General features: G+C 42.5%; 1 protein-coding gene across 2 annotated transcripts in view; it reads right to left on the reverse strand.

The window, feature by feature from the left end:
- Positions 1–19459, reverse strand: part of MED1 (mediator complex subunit 1) — a 27103-nt gene extending 7644 nt beyond the window's left edge. Inside the window, exons 1-15 of one of the 2 annotated variants that reach the window (XM_032946182.2) lie at positions 19283–19459; positions 18550–18916; positions 16355–16461; positions 15195–15273; positions 13400–13454; positions 11946–12081; positions 8118–8146; positions 7034–7105; positions 5917–5991; positions 5649–5722; positions 5208–5297; positions 4681–4792; positions 3093–3217; positions 1913–2037; positions 615–825 (exon numbers count right to left, since the gene is read on the reverse strand). In XM_032946182.2, coding sequence (XP_032802073.2) covers positions 615–825; positions 1913–2037; positions 3093–3217; positions 4681–4792; positions 5208–5297; positions 5649–5722; positions 5917–5991; positions 7034–7105; positions 8118–8146; positions 11946–12081; positions 13400–13454; positions 15195–15273; positions 16355–16461; positions 18550–18634 — 1375 coding nt within the window. In that variant the 5' untranslated portion in view covers positions 18635–18916; positions 19283–19459. Of the gene's footprint in view, positions 1–614; positions 826–1912; positions 2038–3092; positions 3218–4680; positions 4793–5207; positions 5298–5648; positions 5723–5916; positions 5992–7033; positions 7106–8117; positions 8147–11945; positions 12082–13399; positions 13455–15194; positions 15274–16354; positions 16462–18549 lie in introns of both variants that reach the window. The other variant, XM_032946181.2, reaches the window with a different exon arrangement.
- Between the last annotated feature and the right edge of the window lie 2110 nt (positions 19460–21569).

A 21569-nucleotide genomic window follows, 5' to 3' on the forward strand; every position in this document is an offset into this window, starting at 1 on the left:
ATACAACTTAAGTAAAAATGGATTACAGCAGAATAACGTAGACTTACAACTCGAATAACTCATTAAGGTATAAGGTTATCTTCATTGCCTGTTAAACATTAACTCTCATTGATTACATCGTGCTGTTTGTTGCTAGCCAACTTAAATTTTGGCCTTTCGGTCTGTGCTCAGCAAGTGATAAATAAGACTCTCAGAGATGACTTCCCTCAAGTAGTACTAATTTTAGTGCCATGTGATGGGTTGACTAATAGCCTTTAAAATCAACAGCAGAGATTAGTGCAGGAAAATAAATTGTTACGCTGTATCATACTCCAAATGTCTATGCTCAATGCCTTTACCAACCTGCACTGACAAGCATGGTGAAGTATGGTCAAATTACTCCAACAACCCGTATGGTGTAGGGGAGGCCCTCATCCAGCAGTGGATTGGAAAAAATGTTCCATATAAACTTACACATATATTTTTACTCTTGAATAGGCTATCAATGCACGAGGGCAAAATAATAATAATTCGTGACGAAAACCGTGAGCTCAAAGCCATCGACTTGTGGAAAGGTTAAATTGTTACATTGCCTAATCTGCAGGGTCACCCCTGCTGAACCGGACGCTTCTCACCGTCGGTGATCCCAGTGCGCAGGCAGCGGCGCATGCAGCTGTCCAGCAATGCGTTGTAGATGAGCTGGCGCCGCACGGCCGCCAGCACGGCCGGCACGTGGCTGGGGTGCGAGAAGGGCACCTGTCTCACGAGCGCGCCCACCAGCTCTCGCCCATCCTGCCGCACTGCTCGCTTATTCAGGAAGTAACAGTGCCGTTGGTCCGGAAGGACCTGCTTGCCACACACACAGTTGCATGGCGCCGTTTTAAAAAGGGATTGGCCTATTGGCCTAGTGCTAGGAAGGGATGGGGAAAAGGCAAAGTGCTCAAAGTTTATTTTTGGATGGAATTCATAAGCATTTATCAACCCAGTGATTCATGGAATGGCCACAATTTAGGGTCCAAATTTATTCAAAAATAAAATATTAATATTTTTACTAAATAATTTGTTTTATCTTGGTTTTTGTCTTATTTACAGTTTAGTTTTTTAATCTGCATTAATTTGCATATAATTTGCACGAATAGTAAGTTATAGATTATTTCATTTAATATTGAATTGACAAGGTTGTTGATTTAAATTGGGTTAATAGAAAGACAGATGTAAGAAGTTTCAAGGGGAGCTATAATAGTAAAGGGAGGAAGTATTTTGTCATGCATGAAGCAGCTGGATACCATAGGGATTAAATGAGTCAACCAAGCAAGTAAATTGTGTCAAAGAAAATAACACTGTCATCTTATTATTTATTGCATGTGCTGATAAATGTTACATTGTTTGTATGCTATTGTGCTTATCTATACAGGATGTCCTGAGGAAGAACTTTCAGCCAAACTTAAAATGTTTCCTTATGTCACAAATATTTTTTTTACCAAACATGAAATAGCATGTGGTGCACACATATAAGGTATACACCAATGATTGTGCACTCACACATACAACGTGCCACCAGTGTGTGTGTGTGCATCTCCCCTCATTAAAGTGCACACCAATTGAGTTTGGAGGGCAAAAGTTCAATGGAAATCAAACTTATTTTTCAAATATTTAAATGCGATATTTCTCACAACACGTATTATACTTCACATTCTTAGAGTTAAGCAAGCCTCTATAAAGTCCCCATATAGGCACACAATGGGCATTGTGGTCAGCACCACATCTTAGACCTCTGTGTCTCAGCAGTGCTGATGCTTACACAACACACCAGATAATAATGAACACATTTTGAGGCAATGATATGCATCAGCTGGACTCCAATCCAAGTAATTAAAATTGCTTCACAGTGTGCACACATGGACAATCGTGTATTGGTCTGGCATGAACCCACCACACAGTAGTACATTGCATGTTCAGTAGAAGACCCTGGCTGGGGTGGTGGTGTCTGTCCTTGTGTGACGTGACCGATGAGCTCAAAGAGAGGCCCCATCGTATCCACATGCGTCACAGGAATCCCTGTCAATGAGGAACCCACATGCACATAACACACACAATGGATGCATGAGCATGCACAGACTAACACACTGTTTATAGCTTCGTAGATTACTGATGGCACAGAACTCGCCTATGTACTCAGATTGCCATGTTTTCATATGTTTTGTCAACTCAAATTGGCTGCCATTATAACCGGGCGTCCACATTTTCTGGGCTGAGTTTGCTTCATGTGAATTTCCTACATCAAAATTTGGGCTGAGCAGAAATTAATCACCAAACGTCAATACAAGATTCTGTAGGCAGCAGAAACATACAACAGACGATTTATAACATCGCACAATTTTGCAAATGGACAAAAAAGCTTGAAGGCAACTCAGAGGCGCGGAGCCCAGCTCACCCAGTTGAAATTTCGTCGGAAAAAGTACATTTATAGATTAATTTAATTTAACATGTAGAATTAAATACTTAATTTTATCAGCAACGTGAGCTTGGACTTTTACTCCTCACAAATATTACTGGGAAAGATCTTCCCAACTCGTGTTATAACTCAACTCAGGAATTATTTTTTTTAACCAACTCAAGTTTAAGCTCCCTTAAGGTAAGGCTAACTTGAGTACACTCAAGCTGACTGGAGTAGGCTGTCCATGGAAATGTAGTATTAATGAGCACCTGTTAGAGAGAAAGGCAGCCCAATGCCTAGCCCTTTTGTCTCCATAATGCTGATGTTTACACACTGCACAGGGCACTTGTTTTTGGCAGAGGAACGCTTGTGCCGGCTCATACCACTTTTAGACGACAATTATCACTGCCATTGTGAAGCCAGGAATGGAATCAAAGTCATTGGGATCAAAGTACAGTACGTGAACCATTGCGCTCACTCCCGACCATAAACCTGCATAAATATATCACTCTTTATGGATATGAAAAAAATCAAATTAAGATAATTGAATATAACTGGCAATGTGGGATTGTTGTACATTTGAGGTATAAAATGTAAAGACAACAGTGGAAATAAAAACACCACAATACTGACGTGAACCAATCCTTCATGACTAACATGTGCAGTTCAACTGCACCTGTTTTGGTTTGGATCTGCTGCATGGCCGTGTCGGACAAAGGCAGGGGCTGTGGGAACTTGAGGTAGAAGCAAGCCGGTAGATCGATGCTGTTTGCATTTGAGATGGCGGAGAAGGACGGCATACTGGGAGAGGAAAAACACTCGCTGATTAATGAGCAGTCACTCAAGTAGAGCAGATGTCACTTTGAAGATGGCATTCCAAAGCAAAGCCACAACACATCACGAGGCGTCAAGAGTGGCTGATTCCAGAGTCTTCTTTAAAATGTCACCGTGAGTGATGTTTTTGTTCTTGCATACTAAATAATAACACGGAGCATAAGAATTCATGATGATACTCATGTGAAGTTCAATGTGACATTTTTCTATATTTTACCAACATTGTTTCTGTTGGTTGCTATGGTTGCATGACTGACATGCACACACTCCCGTATGTTACCAAAACTGCAATGCTCTGCACATCCTATAGAAAACATTGCAGTACAAAATATAGCTCCGAAGTCATGAACTTTAAATACTATGTTGGTTTTATGATATCTGTTTAAGAAGCACTTGAGTCGCAACCCTATATAATTATTACAAGATCTAGATATTACTTTGTTATAACGTATCATTCAGGTCAATCTTTCCACTGCTGAAGAAAGATCTTTCCACGCTGTCACCATCCCACAATCCAAATTATACCATGCAACAATCTAGCTCCTGCACATGATTAGCATGGTTGGCTATGTACGGTGCGAAAGAAGTTCAACATCCATACATCTCCATGGTGGAGGTCATATCAGGGACTTTCCCTCCGACAGCTATCAATGTTATGAAGTCTCAACCACCGATGTTCTGTCCAAGCACAACTTACTTTTCTGAACAGTTAGGGGCCATCCATTTAGTATGAACGCAAAATTCTGTCAAAACTTGACCCCCCCCCTCCCTGTACGCACGCATACTTTTTACAACCCCCCCCACCTAAATACGTACGCTTGATGCATCCCCCCCGAATCCTATAGAACGGCCGATATTTAATCCATGCAGAAACGATCAAGGATGAATAATATTAACGTGTTTAAGCAAATAGATAGTCCACCGCTGGACTAACTCATTTGAAGGTCAATGTAGACATTATCGAGGCTTCACCGCCCCCCCATGCGTACGTACTAAATGGATGGCCCCTTAATATGTCCTGAACATGATTTTTTTCGCTGATCGATGTGTTTCCCCTTTCTGTCTCTCAGATTAATTCTCTACATATTTTGTTGTGCACTTTTTAGCTTTTGTTCAAATACCCTTATCAGTCTATGATTCTGATACAAATTACAACAGGTAATCAATATACAGTGATCAGACATTTATTTAGGCACATCGACACATTTTTTAGTCTTTTATATGGTGCATTTGGTCCAAATATTTGCAATTATGGCAGATGGGAATTTTCTTTTCCACTCATTTACTGTGCTGTAACATGAACACATGTATCATGCTCGAGTGTCAGATTCCAAGCTGGGTCCAGGAAAAGCTATATTTCTTTCCTAGTCATCAAACCTTAAGCTGCAATTCAATAACGCCCAGCAAACACTGACCCAGAGCAGACTCACCCGGTGCCATCAATAGGGTGTGTGCCAGCGATGAGAGGCGCGATGGGCAGCTTGAATGGCCCTGTAGTCGCTTCGATCATCACGTGCGCGTTCATGCCTAGTAAACGAGGCACTGAGCGTGCAGGGAGGGGCGAGTAGGCTCAGAGTGAGATTACAGCAGTGGCCACTGGACTTTGATCGAATATTTATGCCACATGCGTATTCATGGGCACGGAGGTGAAGGTAACATCCCGAACATCTACAATGACCTCCACATGAGATGTGACACATGTACTGCTCTGTTGATGCTTAGTGCAGTACATGTGTCGGGCATTAGTTGTGAACTGTGTATCGATCCTGCATCAATTCCAATTGGCATACTTAGAATGTTATGATAACTCCAAAACAGGCCTTTTATAAAACAAACATCTTGCATTGATAATATAATAAAAATGCATGCACAATAAATAGAGCTTTCACAAGTAGCAGTCTGGTATGGCTTTTGAAATTGTATTGTTAACAGTGCTATCCCTTGATGTGCAGGTTACCATTGTTATCGTTTAACGTAACAGTGGATTTTGTCTTCTCATCCAGCAGGTCGTATGGCGAGACGAAGTATTTGAGGGTCATAAGGTGGCCTGCAAGGTCATACAGAACAGAAACAAATGCATTAACCAACCCACATTAGCAAAAGCCAGGCAGTGTAATACATACTAAAACATCTGTAAAATAAATTAATACTCTCTACATCTTTTATTTTGATTTAAAGCTTTCGTGACTGCAGGGATTCATATTCTTGGTTCTTTCGGTAAAGTCACGTAAAAGGGAAACAATAAAATAATAAAAATGTTATTGTTTTATATTTTTATTATTTTATTGTTTCCCTTCTATGTGACTTTACCGAAAGAACCAAGAATATACTCTCTACATCACTTATTTATGTGCGACGACTTTAACAGTAAGAGCTGTTCAGGTTGCGAGGAACCTACCTCCCATGCGAGGGCTGACGTACCCCACCACGCCTTGCAGAATCACTTCCTCTACGCTCACATTGGTGGCTGCCCTGTTACCAAGCATAAACACCACACAATAGCCGTCACTGTGAATGCTCCATATAAATTACTTTCTCTTTAAATTTTGATGGTAGTAACATTAGACCAACATTTATTTTTGGCCAAAGACCAGTATGTGGAATAACAAAACATAAATCCGTTGATGTAAAGACCCTTGCATCTCCGCACTTGGCACAATCCTAACCTGTGCATCTGAGCCATCTTGGCCAGGTCCATCTCCAAAGACTGTAGGGCAAGGTAGACCTTTGTTTTCAGCTTGCTACAGGAAAAAAAAACACAGGCCATATTTTCAGACGGCTTATCTCTCTGGAAAGAGGCACAAGCAAATTAGAGCGTGTGCCAGGGCCACTCTACAGCCAATGAACTGTAACACTGAGCCCTGGTGCGCATTCCCCAATCCCATGGCAAATCAGCAAGAATGAAAGCTGATACTAGAATGCATAGCCTCAATGTCATACGTTTATCCATTTTGCAGTTTCTGCCAAATTCGTACCAATGTAGGGCCAAGGAATTCACACCTTGACACATCTTCTCGACATGACCAAGTGACTGTAGAAACTAGATATGAGCACACCTCAATATTAAAACAGTTTTAGTATAGGAAACACATTCTCACATGATACCAGGAGGGGGGAGACAGAAGGCAACTTCTGATACAAGCACACTTTGGGGTAAGCAAATCTCGACTTGCACTCAAGGGGTGTGCTTGTCCAAATTATGCCATTTTTCACCACTAAATTCTATTTTGGATTTGTAATCAGCTTCTAGCTATGATGTGATGCACTTTTACCGTCTAACTCATTTTGGCAGCAGAACCTCGTGTTTCATGGTACACCAACTTGGAAAGAACTTCAAAGTCCTTTCCTCAATAATCTTCAAGGATCTATCTTAAACAACCACTGAACCAAGTAAAACGCCAAATTGTGTATGTTGATATTTAACCAAGGTTGTAACTGGGCTGAAAGCATGAACTCTTCGTACAAGAGAAACTATTTCGTCCATCAACCAGTTTTTCAATCTGTTTATTTGTATTTTATCTTTCACAAAGATCTTGATTAATTAACAATCTGAATTAACTTACACCAGTAATCTCAGGCCTGTGCTACATGAATGACATGGTACTCTAATATACATTGGGCCCCCTTAGCCACCTCTTGTTGAGGCTAATTCAACACTGCCGGGCCCCTTGAGTGGTTTGCCAGACATGGAAAAGCTCCACATCCTCAGAAAACCTTAATGGCTGGCTCCCCCTCTCAATCATGCTGGAGTAATGAAGCACTTGAACAGTGGAGTGCAAGTACCTGTCTCCTGGCAGCTTGTAGAGGCTTGCCAGCCCCTCCAAATGCTTCGAGAACTCCTCCAAATTCCCTTCTCTAGACAACAGCAGCATCAAAAGTGAGCCTCACCACAGTGCAATGTGATCATTAAGCTCCATTCCAATCTCTAAATGAACAGTGACAGTCATACAAAAAACTATATTATTCGTGTTTTCCTTCTCAAGCCACATTCATTTCGTGTCTAATAATCCTCGTACTTATACACTACTTTAAAGCATTGCACCTAGTGATACTAAATGTCCTAGCATGCACTGGATCTGCCTGTGAACATGACAGCTAAATCATGATTAAATTGTCAAGAAATTAACTGAAACCAATGTGTCTATATACCAGCTACAGACTTCATGTGATGTCACAGTTTACAGTCGTTTCAAATTTCCTGAATCCTTTTCAGCTGGAAGCAGTTTTGCACGTGCAACTGGCTGATTATTATACGACAGCCTATCATGTCCATGCACTCAAAAGACGGTCATCTGTTTAATAAACAATTCAAGAGTTCTATTATGGGCGCTATGAAAACACATTGCAGCACACATGACGCATCAGCGAGCACAAGCTAACAATGTCCGAGTGTGAACAAGCTGCACAAGGCTAATCACATGTAATGTGAGGTCCCTGCCAGCATCTCTTGCAGCACTACCAAGTGCTGAGACACCTGTAGAACTTTGACAGCAATGATCGATTACATGCAATGAAGAACGTATTTGGTGGACAACTTAATAACCTGGGTAGAAGCAATACATTTACTTAAGTTGCCAAAAAGACATTGGTGCGGTTTTTAGCATAGGAATAAACATGTTCTGACAAATGTATAACATTTATGGTATTATATAAATGCATGTTTTTTTTTTAAACTGACAGGTGAAAGCACCAGTGTAAGACGTAAATATTGTTTGTATTAAATTTGTGGAATTGATACTGATAATTTTTTTTTTAAAGGGTTCCATGACTTCAATATACTCTTTCGAAAAAAAATTATACCGTTAAAATAGGAACTGTAGAAACCAACATTACTGTCAGCTACAGCTGCAGTCAATAAGCTGCTTACCTCAGTATCTGCGTCAGCTCTGGACAACTCTAAAAACACAAACAAAATGTCAACATCAGCATTGGCCCTTCTAACACAATGCATACAATGTCAAATCTACGTATTATGCAGTCAGCCATGAGAGTTTATTTTGTAGGACTATACCATGTGGAAGTAAATTGTTTCAATGTCAGAGGGATTAACAGTTTATTACACATGTGCGCACCAAATACTTTTGTTTCGGAAATACAACCCAATTTAATAAACCTAGGAATCTGTTAATTATTTCATGAAGAATATTAATCTAATTACGATGCCCCTGCATAGCTCACTGCGCTATGGAAGCTGGAGACTGACAAATGGAATTGCTCTATTTTTTTTCCCCAGTACAGTACTTTATAAACATGTTGAGACTTCTTTATCACTCAAGCTTATTTTAAAATGTAAAATGCCAGTATTGTCTGTGCTGCAGCTCCACATTAAATACTTCTGTCAGCATACAGTATGCGTTTAAGAGTTTTAAAAGCTCATTATGTACTTTACAAGAGCACACAAATGAGCAACTGTGAAATTACTTTTAAAAAAATTATGAAATTGAGGTCATCATGACTGTGTTAGCATTTAAAGACTAAACGATGACCAGGAGATGGTAGTACAGAAAGTTGGGTTCTTTAGAATCTACAGATTTTTTATGTTTAAAAAAATGTGTATATAATGCTCAGCACTAATATATATCAAAGGTTTGTATATCTTCAATATGAAGCGATATACATGAAGTTTGTTCAAGAATCGTTTGAAAATCTAAAAATTAAAACTAATTTACATAGCACAGCGTCCGAGCTTTCAACAGTTACAAGACTGTATACTGTAGAAAATCTAGCGCTTTATGTAACAGTTTGTTTATCAGAAGAAAACATAAGAACTATATTTCAGCTACAACAGAAGTAGGAAGTGTAGTTAGGTTTCATTAACCATGGGTGGATTATCCGCGTTGCCAATTAGCCGTCTTGCGCAAATAAAAATACAAAGTTTCTGTGCACGCTGGTTTAACTAGCTGTTCCTCACTCATCTGGGGTCAAGAACCCAGTGCCCACGTGACTTCATATTTCCACAAGTAAACAGATTACTGTACAAAATCAACTAATTACTTGAAGAATCAATCAAAACAGACAACACAATCAAAATCTTCATCCCGATAATATACACTTGAGCAATACATTTGTTTTAAAGCCTCACTTAGATGTTTTTCATTATCCGGGCACTCCTCTTCCCCATTACACCAAATAAACGTGAGTTCACTATTATCGCAGTGCTGTGTAAAGCAATTCCTATCACAATTATTTACTATTCATGTAGTTTTGCTATTCCTCTGTTGCAGAGGCACTACAGACTATATTACTGGTAGGAACCTCCTGGTTACACCAACCCACAGGGGATTATACTGGTAGAAACGAAGTTGTAAACTGAGTGTACCAGCCTGCAATAGATTAATTTGTCCGTCCGTCCGTCCGTCCCCTTTCAAAAGCCCCATACTACCGTATACCGGGAAACAATTCCTCATTTTAAAATGCAATTGTCATTTTTCGGCCCAGCCCTTAACGATTTTATGATACATTGCTCCAAAATGAGCAGATTTCAGTCAATAAGGATTTCACCATTCCATTCCTCTACAGAGGTTAATTTGTCCGAAGAACCCTCAACGATTTTGAGGGCAAAAAGGTGGGAAGACACTCTCAATTTGCACAATTTTACGTAACAATGTCATAAAATTGCGCCAAATTCCAATGTTCCTACCAGCCCACCCTGCAGGGACCTGTTTGTGTCCGTCCGTCGTGCATCCAAAAATGGGAGGGGTGGGGCTGGGTGGAGGGGAGGGTGGGGAGGGGCTGGGTGGGAAGGGAGGGGCTGGGTGGGGAGAGTGGGGAGGGGCTGGGTGGGGAGGGTGGGGAGGGGCTGGGTGAGGAGGGTGGGGCTGGGTAGGGGGTGGGGAGGGTGGGGCTGGGTGGGGGGTGGGGCTGGGTGGAGGGAGGGAGAGGTGAGGCTGGGTGGGGAGGGGCTGGTCACCCCGTGGTGCCCTTATAAAACTCAACGTTTAACCTACTCACACCGGCTTGTGCCCGCCCTCACAGTCGGGCATATTTGCGGAATACACCACGCCGCCGTTGACCCTGGCCATTGACCGAACAACCCAACGTTCCTACCAGCTCCCTCCGCAGGAAGGTGTTAAACGACTGCAGGCTATATTAAACCACTGCACAGTTGTCTCTCCTTTAATGAAGGAATAGCAAAACTACAAATTATTTTCTGAAGCCCTCACATGGCTATTAGACCTCGCCATTGGCATTTAGCTCCTGGATATACTTCCACATGCAAGAGTATAATTGTAGTCATTCTAGGAGTGTGTATGTACAGCCCTTTTGTCAATCCACTGCTGGGCGAGGGGCTCCTCAAGCTGCGGGGATCGTGGGGGTTATGTGACCACACGTCACCATATTGGTTCATGCGGATTGATGAAGGAGGGCGGGGGGGATCACAGATAGATGTATAAAACTAGATTTTTTTTCTACACTACCCTCTGCTGTCCACCACGTAGCCCTGAAAACCCCTATGACTATCTGTGTACGCATGGTGGTGATCTATCATCCTTACTCGTTCCTGCTTAGCTTCTGATATCCGACAAGGTTGGGCGCATTCAAGGCAATCTTGGGAATGTACAATTCGAAAAGCATTCTATTATATTTAAATTCAGCGGTCAACTGTGAGTCAAGTATTACTATAACAGTTGGATGATTATTGTTGTACGAGTATTATTATACTCAAAGTGGCATCTTTACGTTGAGAGTCGACTTTAGCCTATGGGTACTTCATTTTTGGTAACAGCTGGCTGGAGGAAATTATAACCAATTCAAGAGAAGACCATGTAAAAAATATGCAAAAGTGGACACCGAGGTCGGGTCCATGCATTAAATGGTCATATAAAGCTGGGTGTCATCAGCATTGAAACATTTGTCAACATGTAAACTACGGATTAATTCCAAAGAGTGGTGAGAAAATATTGGGAAGAGCAGGAGACTGAAGATGGAACCTCGTGAGACACCAGAGCACATGGGTTTACTGAGAGAAGAACAGTACTTGTTTGTAAACATAAAGAGCAGCTTGAGGGGGGTAAAAGTGATACCAAGAGAGAAGTGTGCTGGCGACACCGACGTTGTTATGGAGGTGCTCAAGGAGGATAGAGTGGTCGAAAAAGCAGCAGAAAGTTCTAGGAGAATTAGAAGTGAGAATGACAGGAGAACAAAAACAAGACAGCTGACATCAGAAATCAAATTTTGGGGGTCAGAGAATTTCGACTGGCTTCAAGTAAGAGATTTCAACCTCCAGAGCAAAATTATGAAATCGATGTCACCACTATCGATATTTAAATAACTAACATTTCAATACAGTGCATTGAAATTGAGATGGCAAAGTAAAAAAAGATAATTGAGAACAAGTTATCTAAAGCCACTATTAATAAGTTGAAGAGGAAAAAAAAGGAAAATTCTGAACAAAAGACAAAATGCACAGCACTCTTCAAAACCGTGAGAAAGAAATTGAAAAAAATAGAGCACAACAAAAGACAAAAGGTCTTGAGAATTGATGAGGCATTCAAGGCTAAAGGGCATTAGTATTTTTTTTAAGAAATCCATGACATATATTCACTACCAAAAAAAACATAGGGTTCATGTCAATTAGCAGGGGAGGTGCATTCTACTGAACTGCTGGTACAGGAACCATGTCGCTTACTGGTTGTCGAGTTCACTCGAGATGAGAAACACTGAACAAACGGCCAGAGGCTGAGAGAAAACTCACGGCAGGGTTGATTTCACCATGATGGGCTACCCTCACATCGCTCACAACTCCAGATGGCTCCATCTGCACCTCCAGGTAGAACATGTCCGAAGTGATATAGCACTCTTTTCCTGTGGGGCCGAGGTGGGACGCCAGTCTGTGTCGCACACATCACAGAGGCCACCCTTAAGGAGATGTCTATGCCTTGAGGCACATGTTGTTCAATATCCAAACATTTCCACGAGCTTGTATTTTTATATTCTATATATATTTAGTGAGCTCACCTTCATGGGGCCCATCAATGAATGCTCCTGTGTACCCATGATTATGTCTTGTACATTATCAATTACACAAAGTATTTTTGTGGTATTACTGATCTATGAAATGACTTTTAGTACACATGTAAGGAAAAATGTGTCATTAATATATATTATGTCATCAATGATCCTTTAAAAGGGACTCCATGCTGAATGGTTGACCATTCTTTAGCACAAGCCAACCTTGTATGCTATAAAATGTTTTCATTAATTACCCATCAAAAACTTAAATTCCTTTATGAATAATGACGCATACAATATCAGGAGCCAGATTCACATTTGCCCCATTATTTTTAATTGAATCTCTGCAACGTTTTCATTGCAGAGATAATCAGATGAGAAAGAACATGAAGCAACATTCATGTTCCAGTCAGGATAGGATGTATTGCAGAAATGTCCAAAAGCTGGTGTTGCAGAGGGAAGAATGTCAGGGATAGTGTTATGCTATATATCATGGCTCTACCTGGAACGTTGAAAGAGAAAAACGCAAAAAAAACATGAGTATAGAGAATTAAAGTTTGAACTGATAACAGCCTCCTCAGTGGATTGTTCTTGAAGTCATTTAATATTCCCAAGGTACAGCCAATACAACAAAACACAGGCAGAAATCTAACAAAATATATAATCAAATATTGCGCGTGGATAATCCTTTGCAAGGGTGTGCAGGGGCATCGGATGGCATTGTGTAAAATATATGTAACAAAATAATTCGATAAATAAGCCCATGAAGCCCTTAACATTTTCAAAACGTGTGCATTTTACCAATGAAAATAACATGCAAAACAGTGTATATGCAAATGTTCACATTCACACGACAAGGATGTACGCACAAACCTACTTGCCTAAAAAAAGACGATGCATGTGGATGTTCACAGCAATAAACACAAAGAATATATAACTGGCAATGTTGAGTGTTTTCATTAAACTGTGCTAAAGAGGACAGCTGAAGCCAGTGCCATTCCTTTCATAACTGTAATAAACATGTAACAGTATCAGCAGTTAGTTCAGTAAGATTAATAATTTCCTCTTTTTCATATATATAGACCATAAATGCAGCTATCATAAAAAACTGTAGTTTAATTGCAATCACTACAGTGCACTGAATCTAAAAATACTGCAAATGTGCTTGTTATCACCATACTTCACACCCCCACTCACCCGTTGTGCTTGGCCAAAGCCTCCAGCCGATCCACCATTCCTGGGAGGGAGTTCACTGCACATGCACAAGATGCAGCATCGTTTTAAAGCTTGCACCATCATCAATTTTACAATAACATTCATAAATAGTCAGATAACAATTAATATAGTCTTACATTATTGATACGTACATTGAATTATATAAATGATGATTTAGAATCGTGTTTACTTCGAAGTAACTTCTCCAAATGTATACCACTATGGATTATGAATTGTGAAATGGGTGAATTATTACATTCTTAATTAGAACCTGTTTGAAATAAATAAACATAATCTCATATTGTGAAAATTGCACCGAAAGAACCAAAGAGTGTATTTGTGACAATTATCTATGGGGAAAAATATATAACTGTATCGGCTAGTAATTAACTAGTACCCAAAATGCCATGGGGAATCAGTTATGTTGCAATGTGTGTAAATGTACAAGGGGTGGTCCAAATGGTCAGGGAAACCCCTGAAACAAAAAAAGTCACAACGACCTGGCTTATCTTGATTTTCTCAATTTTACAGCAATGAAGAGTAAATATTTCTTGGCACTGACGATATGGATGACTTTTTGAAGTGTTTACGTTACAATTTAGTTTTAGAATAACAGTAAACCCTTTTGAAGCCGGACTAATTGGGCAAGTCTTTTTCGATTATGGGGGATGTTCGGAATACAGCAAATAATTATAATACATCACTAAATTTGTATTAAAATTGTATGTAATGAAGACATTCAATTACCACTTAATAAGACTTACCTATATATGTAATATTTATAATTTAATAAGGCTAAATAATCACTACAGTATAGATTAATCTGAGTCACCATCACAACGAAGGACAGGAAGGCTGAGGGGTTCACTCGGTATAGAAGACTAAGGAGATTTTTCTGACGGGCTTGAAAAAATTAATTTGTAACATATAAAATGTATGTCAAAAACAAGGGGGCAACGAGCAGGACATGATTTCCAAGGGAACATGTTGACCTAATTTTACATAACATTTAATTACTTATAATTCAGTAGGCTCACATGACATTGACTTCTCCAAGACAGAGGTTCTTTGCAAGCCATCTGGCTACCATGAGAGAATCGTTCCTGAGGCTATCCACATATACAAACACAGAGACAATTTCAACCGAGAAGATGGATTCTGGCTTAGCAATCATTGGAAGGATGTGATAAACCATTTCGGGTCTTAATTGATTGTTCATGCTTATGGTGGCTTTCAGACCGCATCCATTATTTTCATCTCCCCCCTCCTCTTTTCCGAACATAGATGGACTCGTCCATCTGAATAACTGCCAAATCGCTCTCCGTGGTGCTAACGTAAAAAAAAACTGCCACTTTTTTCAAATTTTCTTGCTGTGGTTTTCACACCTGATGATTGCTTGTGTTGCAGTCGAAACGTCATGAGAATTCTATTGTTTTATATTTGTATTATTTTGTTTCCCTTCTACGTGACTTTACCGAAAGAACCAAGAATATGAATCCCTGCAGTCATGAAAGCTTTAAATAAAAATGTAATTATACCGCTCACAGCTTAATTAGCAAGTAAACAGCATTCGTGTCAGAGCTTCTTGGTTTATTCGTGAAATATTTATATATGTATTTTCAGAAGCCTTCTGCTTTACCCCAAATTATGCCCTGCTGCAGTCTGTTTCAATAGATTTTACTGTATTTTAATGAGTTTATATAATGTTTTACCATCTCATATGCATCTTATACCAAATGCAGTATAAAAATAAGAAACCTGTGGCAGAGTTGATTACCTTTGAGCACCTTCTGGATGGTCTCCAGACAGTGTAGGAGACGCTGATGACCTCCTGACTCCGGCATCATGCGCTTCTCCTGAAACACAAAAATCCCCCATATAGATTTTAAAAGACTGCTGGGGCAAGGGCTGTTAGCAAGCACCTGTGCATCTTATATATCCTACACAGGCTGTTGAGGGGGTGGTGTGGCCAAGACCATGCCCGCCCACCTTTTTCTCCCAAGTGCTGATGTTCTACGTACCGCACCAATGGATAAATTCTCTACTGATGTTGGTCGTGAGTTTGAATCAAACTCAGATCGCTGGGTTCGGAGTGCAGTGTGCAAACCACTAGGCTACCGCTCCACCCACACATACAGTATACACGCTGAAATATAAGATCCTTCGTATATCCTACATAGGGGACTGGGAGCAAGTGCTGTTAACGAGCACCTATGAAGGCCGGCACAGAACACGAGTGGGTGATGTGACCAGCACCACGTCCAGCTGTCTTTGGCTCCTTACAAACATGTACACATTTTTACCTAAGATGCAACAAAGCACAAAATAACACTTGGATACACAAACACACGTCTGCTTGGCTGCAAATTGTAATGTAACACTATTGACTCGAGCAGCTTCAGGTTGAATGTCTTTGCGTGACTGAGCTCTAAAGAGCTGCCAGGTGTTGAGGGAAAGTGATCCATTCTCCCATGACTGCCACTAGTTTTGTTTTCAAATTCAAACATTCTATTTTAAATATATAAAATATATGCAATAAGCTGGTATCAAGCAACTTATTTGATCAACGTATCATAATGATGATAAAGTGTGTGCAAAATTGTGCATAGCCTAAATCATCCTGAGCCACCTGCCTTTGGCCCCATTCACAGAGAATGAATTCACGAATGCCAATGAATGGCAATACTGGTTGAAATTTGTGTCCAGAGTTCTTGTTAACCTTTTCTTCCACTTAAATATACAAATGAGATTTGTTATTTTCCATGTTATAAATTGCGGGAACTTAAGATTACTCCACCACTTTCGATGTGGCAAAGGCAGATCCCGATAACCTCAAGGATGTGCCATTTTGGTGAGAGCATAGTGACCAGAGAGGCAACGCGAAGTTTTCAAGCACCATTGTCAGGAGATGGTCACCATCACCATGATGATCCTTACCATGGCCTGCCGCACAAGCTTGAAGGTGTCGGACCATGGCCTCCCTACAGAGTGCTTGGCTCGAAGCCGCTCCATTAAAGCGCTGACCCGATCAAGGCGTTCCGTATCTGAAAGTGAACCGTTTTGGTGAATATCGTGAGAGATACAACAAAAAATGCTCAGTTGGTTATCTCCAACGTACAGTGTGCAAAAATACGCAAGTCAGACGCTTAAAATGTTGTGTCGTTAGGGCACGTGACGCAGCCAATGGGCCAGCATCCAAGGGGATCTAATTTTAATGCAATTAAATGCATGCCTCTAATTTAATTGTGGGTTAATCTGGTTGTGTGCAGGTTGTTATGCACAATTATCACACACGAACTAGTTCGCTAGTGTGTTTGTGTGTGATTTCAACTGGCAAATGTTTTTTTTTAAACATACAAATGTTTTTTTTTTATAAACACATTTGATAGTTTTATGAAATCAGAGGTGGCTATATCTTGAAACGCCCATTAAACAAAATAAAGCATCGGAAATTCCAAAGCTTCCAATCTCAGTGATGAACTTAAATTTGAAAATGTCCTCAATATAACTTTTTCACAGTACGTAGCCAACCGTGCTAATCGGAGGTGCGGGGGAAGGACAACTAAACATAAAAAAACAGTTCTAAAGAAATTAGTTTTCAATTCAATCTGTACTATTTGAAATTGTCCTATTAAGAAAATATATCATGGTATGAACGCAATTGTTGCCATGAACACAGCCTCTGCAGCAGCATCTCAATACCTATCGACATCCCCACCATCTGCAGAGCCAACACATTACCACCACCTCCACACACCCATCACATTCTCACCACCACAATCCCCATCACATCCCCCATCACCGTGTGCTGGTGCTGTTCCCTGCGGTAAGCTCATTGTGCATGCGGTGCAGCACAAAGTGGCAGTAGCAGCAGTCGCCAGGTGGCATACACAAACCTGTGCCACACGGAGCGCACAACCCATCAATTTGCAAAGCGAATAAAACTATAGTGCTGCACCGGTCTGCACTTTCATAACATTGGATCCCAACAAAAAAAAGACGGAAATGAGATTTCCAGTGTTTACCACAGTCGTTAAGTGGGAGCGGTGAAATGCATGCAAGCATGAGCGTGGAGCTGAGACGAAATAATAATGCAGCCCTTACTACTCACCACGGACTTTATAGAGTTAATGTTCACCAGTAAATAACGTATTACTTATCACTCGTACCGCAACAATTAATCTCAATAAACATCACACATTACTCATTAATATGATTACATAACAAAACCTTACCACTCCCCAACCACCAAATATTCACTCTCCTCATCCCTCTGCTTCATCGTTTTCTTCTATTGCTCTCACTCCTCACCATGTCCACACTTACCACTCAACCCATTACCTCCTCCTCAACCCTACCACTCACCAATCACTGCATCCTCACCGTCAAGTATTCCCTCTCTCCCGCACCTCCATCATCACCTATCGCAACCTCTCCACATTCGCCCTCACCACACAAAACCTACTCACCATCTAGGCAGTGCTCACCAACGACGACTCACTCATCCTCACCATGCTCACCCTTCGCCATTCCCATCCTCACCACTGACCACCTCGCAATAGACCCTCAACTCTCCACCATCCCTTTGCACTTTCTCTTCACTCGCCCTCACTATCATCTCGATCTCACCACCCTCTAACCCTCACCCCCCTCCACTATACACCACTTGTACCCTCACCCTCCTCTCACCACTTCATAGCCACACCACTCACGCCCTCACCACTCATCCTATGCACGTTCAACCAACTTCTCACGCTCGCAACTAATCTTTAACCTTCATTGCTCATCGGATTCCGCTAGTCTAAATAAAGCTTTTGATTCGAAACCTCACCACCCCCCCCCTCTCAGCATTCATATGTAGCCTGGCCACCCTCAAAACCTTACCACACTCACCTCACCACTCACTCTCACTTCATTCACCTTATGCTTCATCATTCACCCCCTCAACCACCCACCGACACACGTGACCATTCACTTCATCCACCCACACCAAATCGCTTACCCCCCTCACCAATAAACCCCACATTCTCTCCCCCTCACCACCAGCCCCCCCATAATCCTCACCAATAACTCTATGCACCACCATCACTTTCACCCCCTCCCACCACCACCACCACCAGCGTCGTCGTCACCTGTGCGCGGCTCCGGGGACAGCGTGATCGGCGACTGCACGGCTGCTCCCGCCTCGCGGGCGGACGGGACCCGCGCTGCCGCCATGTCCCTAGGCCGCTTCTGCTCTTGCTTTTACTGCCTTCTGCAGTCGCTGCCCTTCGCGTCTTCCCCACTGTCGCTGCTTTAGTCGCCGCTTCTTGCTGCTGCTGCTGCTGCCGCCGCCGTCTTTGCGTTCCGCAGCCGCACTGCCGGCCCGCGCGCGCTCATTGGCCCAGCGGGAGTCACGTGGGGCGCAGCGGGGGACCCCTCCGCCCCCCTCGCCGCCCACTACTTCGCAGGGGTCGCCTCGATCGCGCGTGACGTCAGCAAACTCGGGCGACCATATTACTGCGGGGAAAACATAACCTTTGGATTATTACACTATAAACTATTGTTTATTTGAACAGGTAAGGGTCACAGAGCTATATCGCTCTTTTTTTTCTTCTTCCAGAAGCGACCCTGCTATCGTAAATAAGCTCAACGAAAGCTCAACGAAAGTGGCCCGATGGTGTTGAAATGTATTGCAGCCGAATTCCTGCCAAACGCGTGATGTTGATTTTAGACGTGGAGGGTGTGTGGGGGGGAGGGGAAACCGGAGAACCCCGGAGAAAAATCCACGCGCCCACGGGTCGAGAGATATACATGCAGACTCCCAAATATACAGCAGGCGTCAGTGTTGGGATCGGTATAGAACCAAACGACCTCCTCGCATACCAAGGCGAAGGAGTTCACATCCACCCCACCAATGCAATGTGCGGGGATTTGTTTGTTTTTTACTACTACGAGCCGAAAGAAAGGCCTTGGGCTTCGTCGCGTTAAACAGCACGGCACTTCCGCGCGCACTGCGCCACTTCGCCTCCTCTCAAACCCCTCCCCCCCCCCCACGTAAGATGGCCGGCCACGCGGAAACGCGCACCAGCGCCCCGGTTTCTCGGCGCCTCATTGGCTAGCGGCTCCATCACGCGTGACGGGCGGTCACGTGCGGCCGTCACGTGCGCGCGGACCACGCGCCGTTCTCCATCCCCCCCCTCCCTCCCCGCCCCAATCCCAAACAAGCGGCGTCACTTCCGCTCACGGAGGTTCACGTAACCCCCGACACTCCTGCGTGAGGAAGGCCTGGCCTTCTTATGTACTCCTGAAGGGCTATTGCCCGAAACGTCGCCGATGATATATTACTCGTTTTAAGGCCGCGATTGTTGTTGACGAATTGCACCGAATCTTCCAGCACATGGGGGGGGGGGGGGGGGGCATGCCTGGAGGCCGAATTGCGATCGCTGATTGGTTGAGAGGGCGGGGACGGGCGTCACGTGCGAGGGGCACGCAAAACAACAGCACGTGGTGCCAGCGACGTCAGCCGAGGGCCGTCGCTCGCAAAGTTCAACACGGAACTTGTTTGGTGGTGACACTGAAACTATTTACTGCCTACCTGTTCAACCCCTCACCGTATTACAAACCACTTCAGGCCTTATTGTCCACACCGTGCCCTTATAAATATCAACGTTCATCCTACAAAGTCCTATCACAAGGGAGAAATACAAACTAATGGACAAATTGAAACGGCTGTACGCCGTATGGACCCGAACACTCAATTTCCCTGTATACAAGAATTCCGGTACACCGTATGGGTTGACAGGTTTGCTATCTTCTTGGTTCTTTCGGTAAAGTCACGTAGAATGGAAATAAAATAATAAAAATAAAACAAAATAAATGTTTTATTTTTATTATTTTATTTCCATTTAAAAACATTTTGTTTTATTTTTATTATTTTAAATTTCCAGTCTACGTGACTTTACCGAAAGAACCAAGATGAATCCCTGCAGTCACGAAAGCTTTAAATCGAAAGGTATGCTATCGTTTGTACCAGGTAAGGCCCACAGCTATATACATAGCTATTTTTTCAGAAGCGACCTGGCTATTACAAATGATAGCTCAACGAAGTGGCTTATCGTGTGGAACTGTATCGCGGCCAAATGCTGTGAAGGCACGTGCAAGGGAAACAAAAACGGGAGGACCCGGAGAAAAATCTACGCGACCAGACCACGGGGAGAGAAGACACCGCAAACTCCAAATAGACAGGAGTCAGGGTCGGGATCGACCCCACAACCTGTATAATAACCAGGCGAGGGAGTAAACAGCTCGCCACTGTTGTCACCGCTGGGTTGGCAGTGGTGCACAACAACAACAAAACACAACACATTGGTCAACTACACCGTGGCTTTAATGATTTCTTGGATCGGCACCGGCCTGAATGTGGGCATTCGTGTGCCGGTAGGGGGCGATGATAGTGCTTGCGTGTAATTACTGTGGCTCGACCGATGTCGGGGTGACGTCACCTCTGAACCGGTGCTGGGCCTCCCCTAGGTTGACTCGGCCTCAACTGATTACCGCTCTATCAAAATTTAAAAAACGACAATCTTATATTTGCAACGGATTCTGAATGACACGCACAGACATGTTTATGGGGCACTTAAAATCGACATTTGGGGGGCCTTAAAATGAAAAAGTCTCGAATTTTTCAGATTGTCCCTGTTGTTTGTGTTCTAAAAGCTGCCTATGTACCAAATGTGTCACCTTTATACCTTGTCGGGAAGTACCCTCGAGGTGTTTGAGACATACGGATTAAGCTCTTTATTTATATTCTTGGTTCTTTCGGTAAAGTCACGTTGAAGGGAAACAATAAAATAATTAAAAAATATATATAAAACAATGTTGTTAAATTAAAGTGATTTGTTTACCTTTCCCATACTTTGCACGCCTCTCGTGTTTTTTTTGTATTTGTTGTAACTACTGGACATCCGTGAAAAACAAATCTTTACAGCTCCATCGTTATTCCTCCAGTGCACAAAGCACACCTGCTCTGAGAACGCCTCCGTTTCACTATGACGTAATTTGACGGCGGACGTCACTCTCAAGTCACACTTTCGCCGTGACGTCACACTTTGCGCGGCTCGTCGAGGCGACGTCACGCCGCGTGGGGGGTTTGGGGACGAAGGGAGGGGTT

This window comes from Petromyzon marinus, chromosome 4 (genome assembly GCF_048934315.1).
Source record: "Petromyzon marinus isolate PM22_M1 ecotype Great Lakes invasive population chromosome 4, UKy_Petmar_22M1.pri1.0, whole genome shotgun sequence".
Lineage (NCBI taxonomy): Eukaryota > Metazoa > Chordata > Hyperoartia > Petromyzontiformes > Petromyzontidae > Petromyzon > Petromyzon marinus.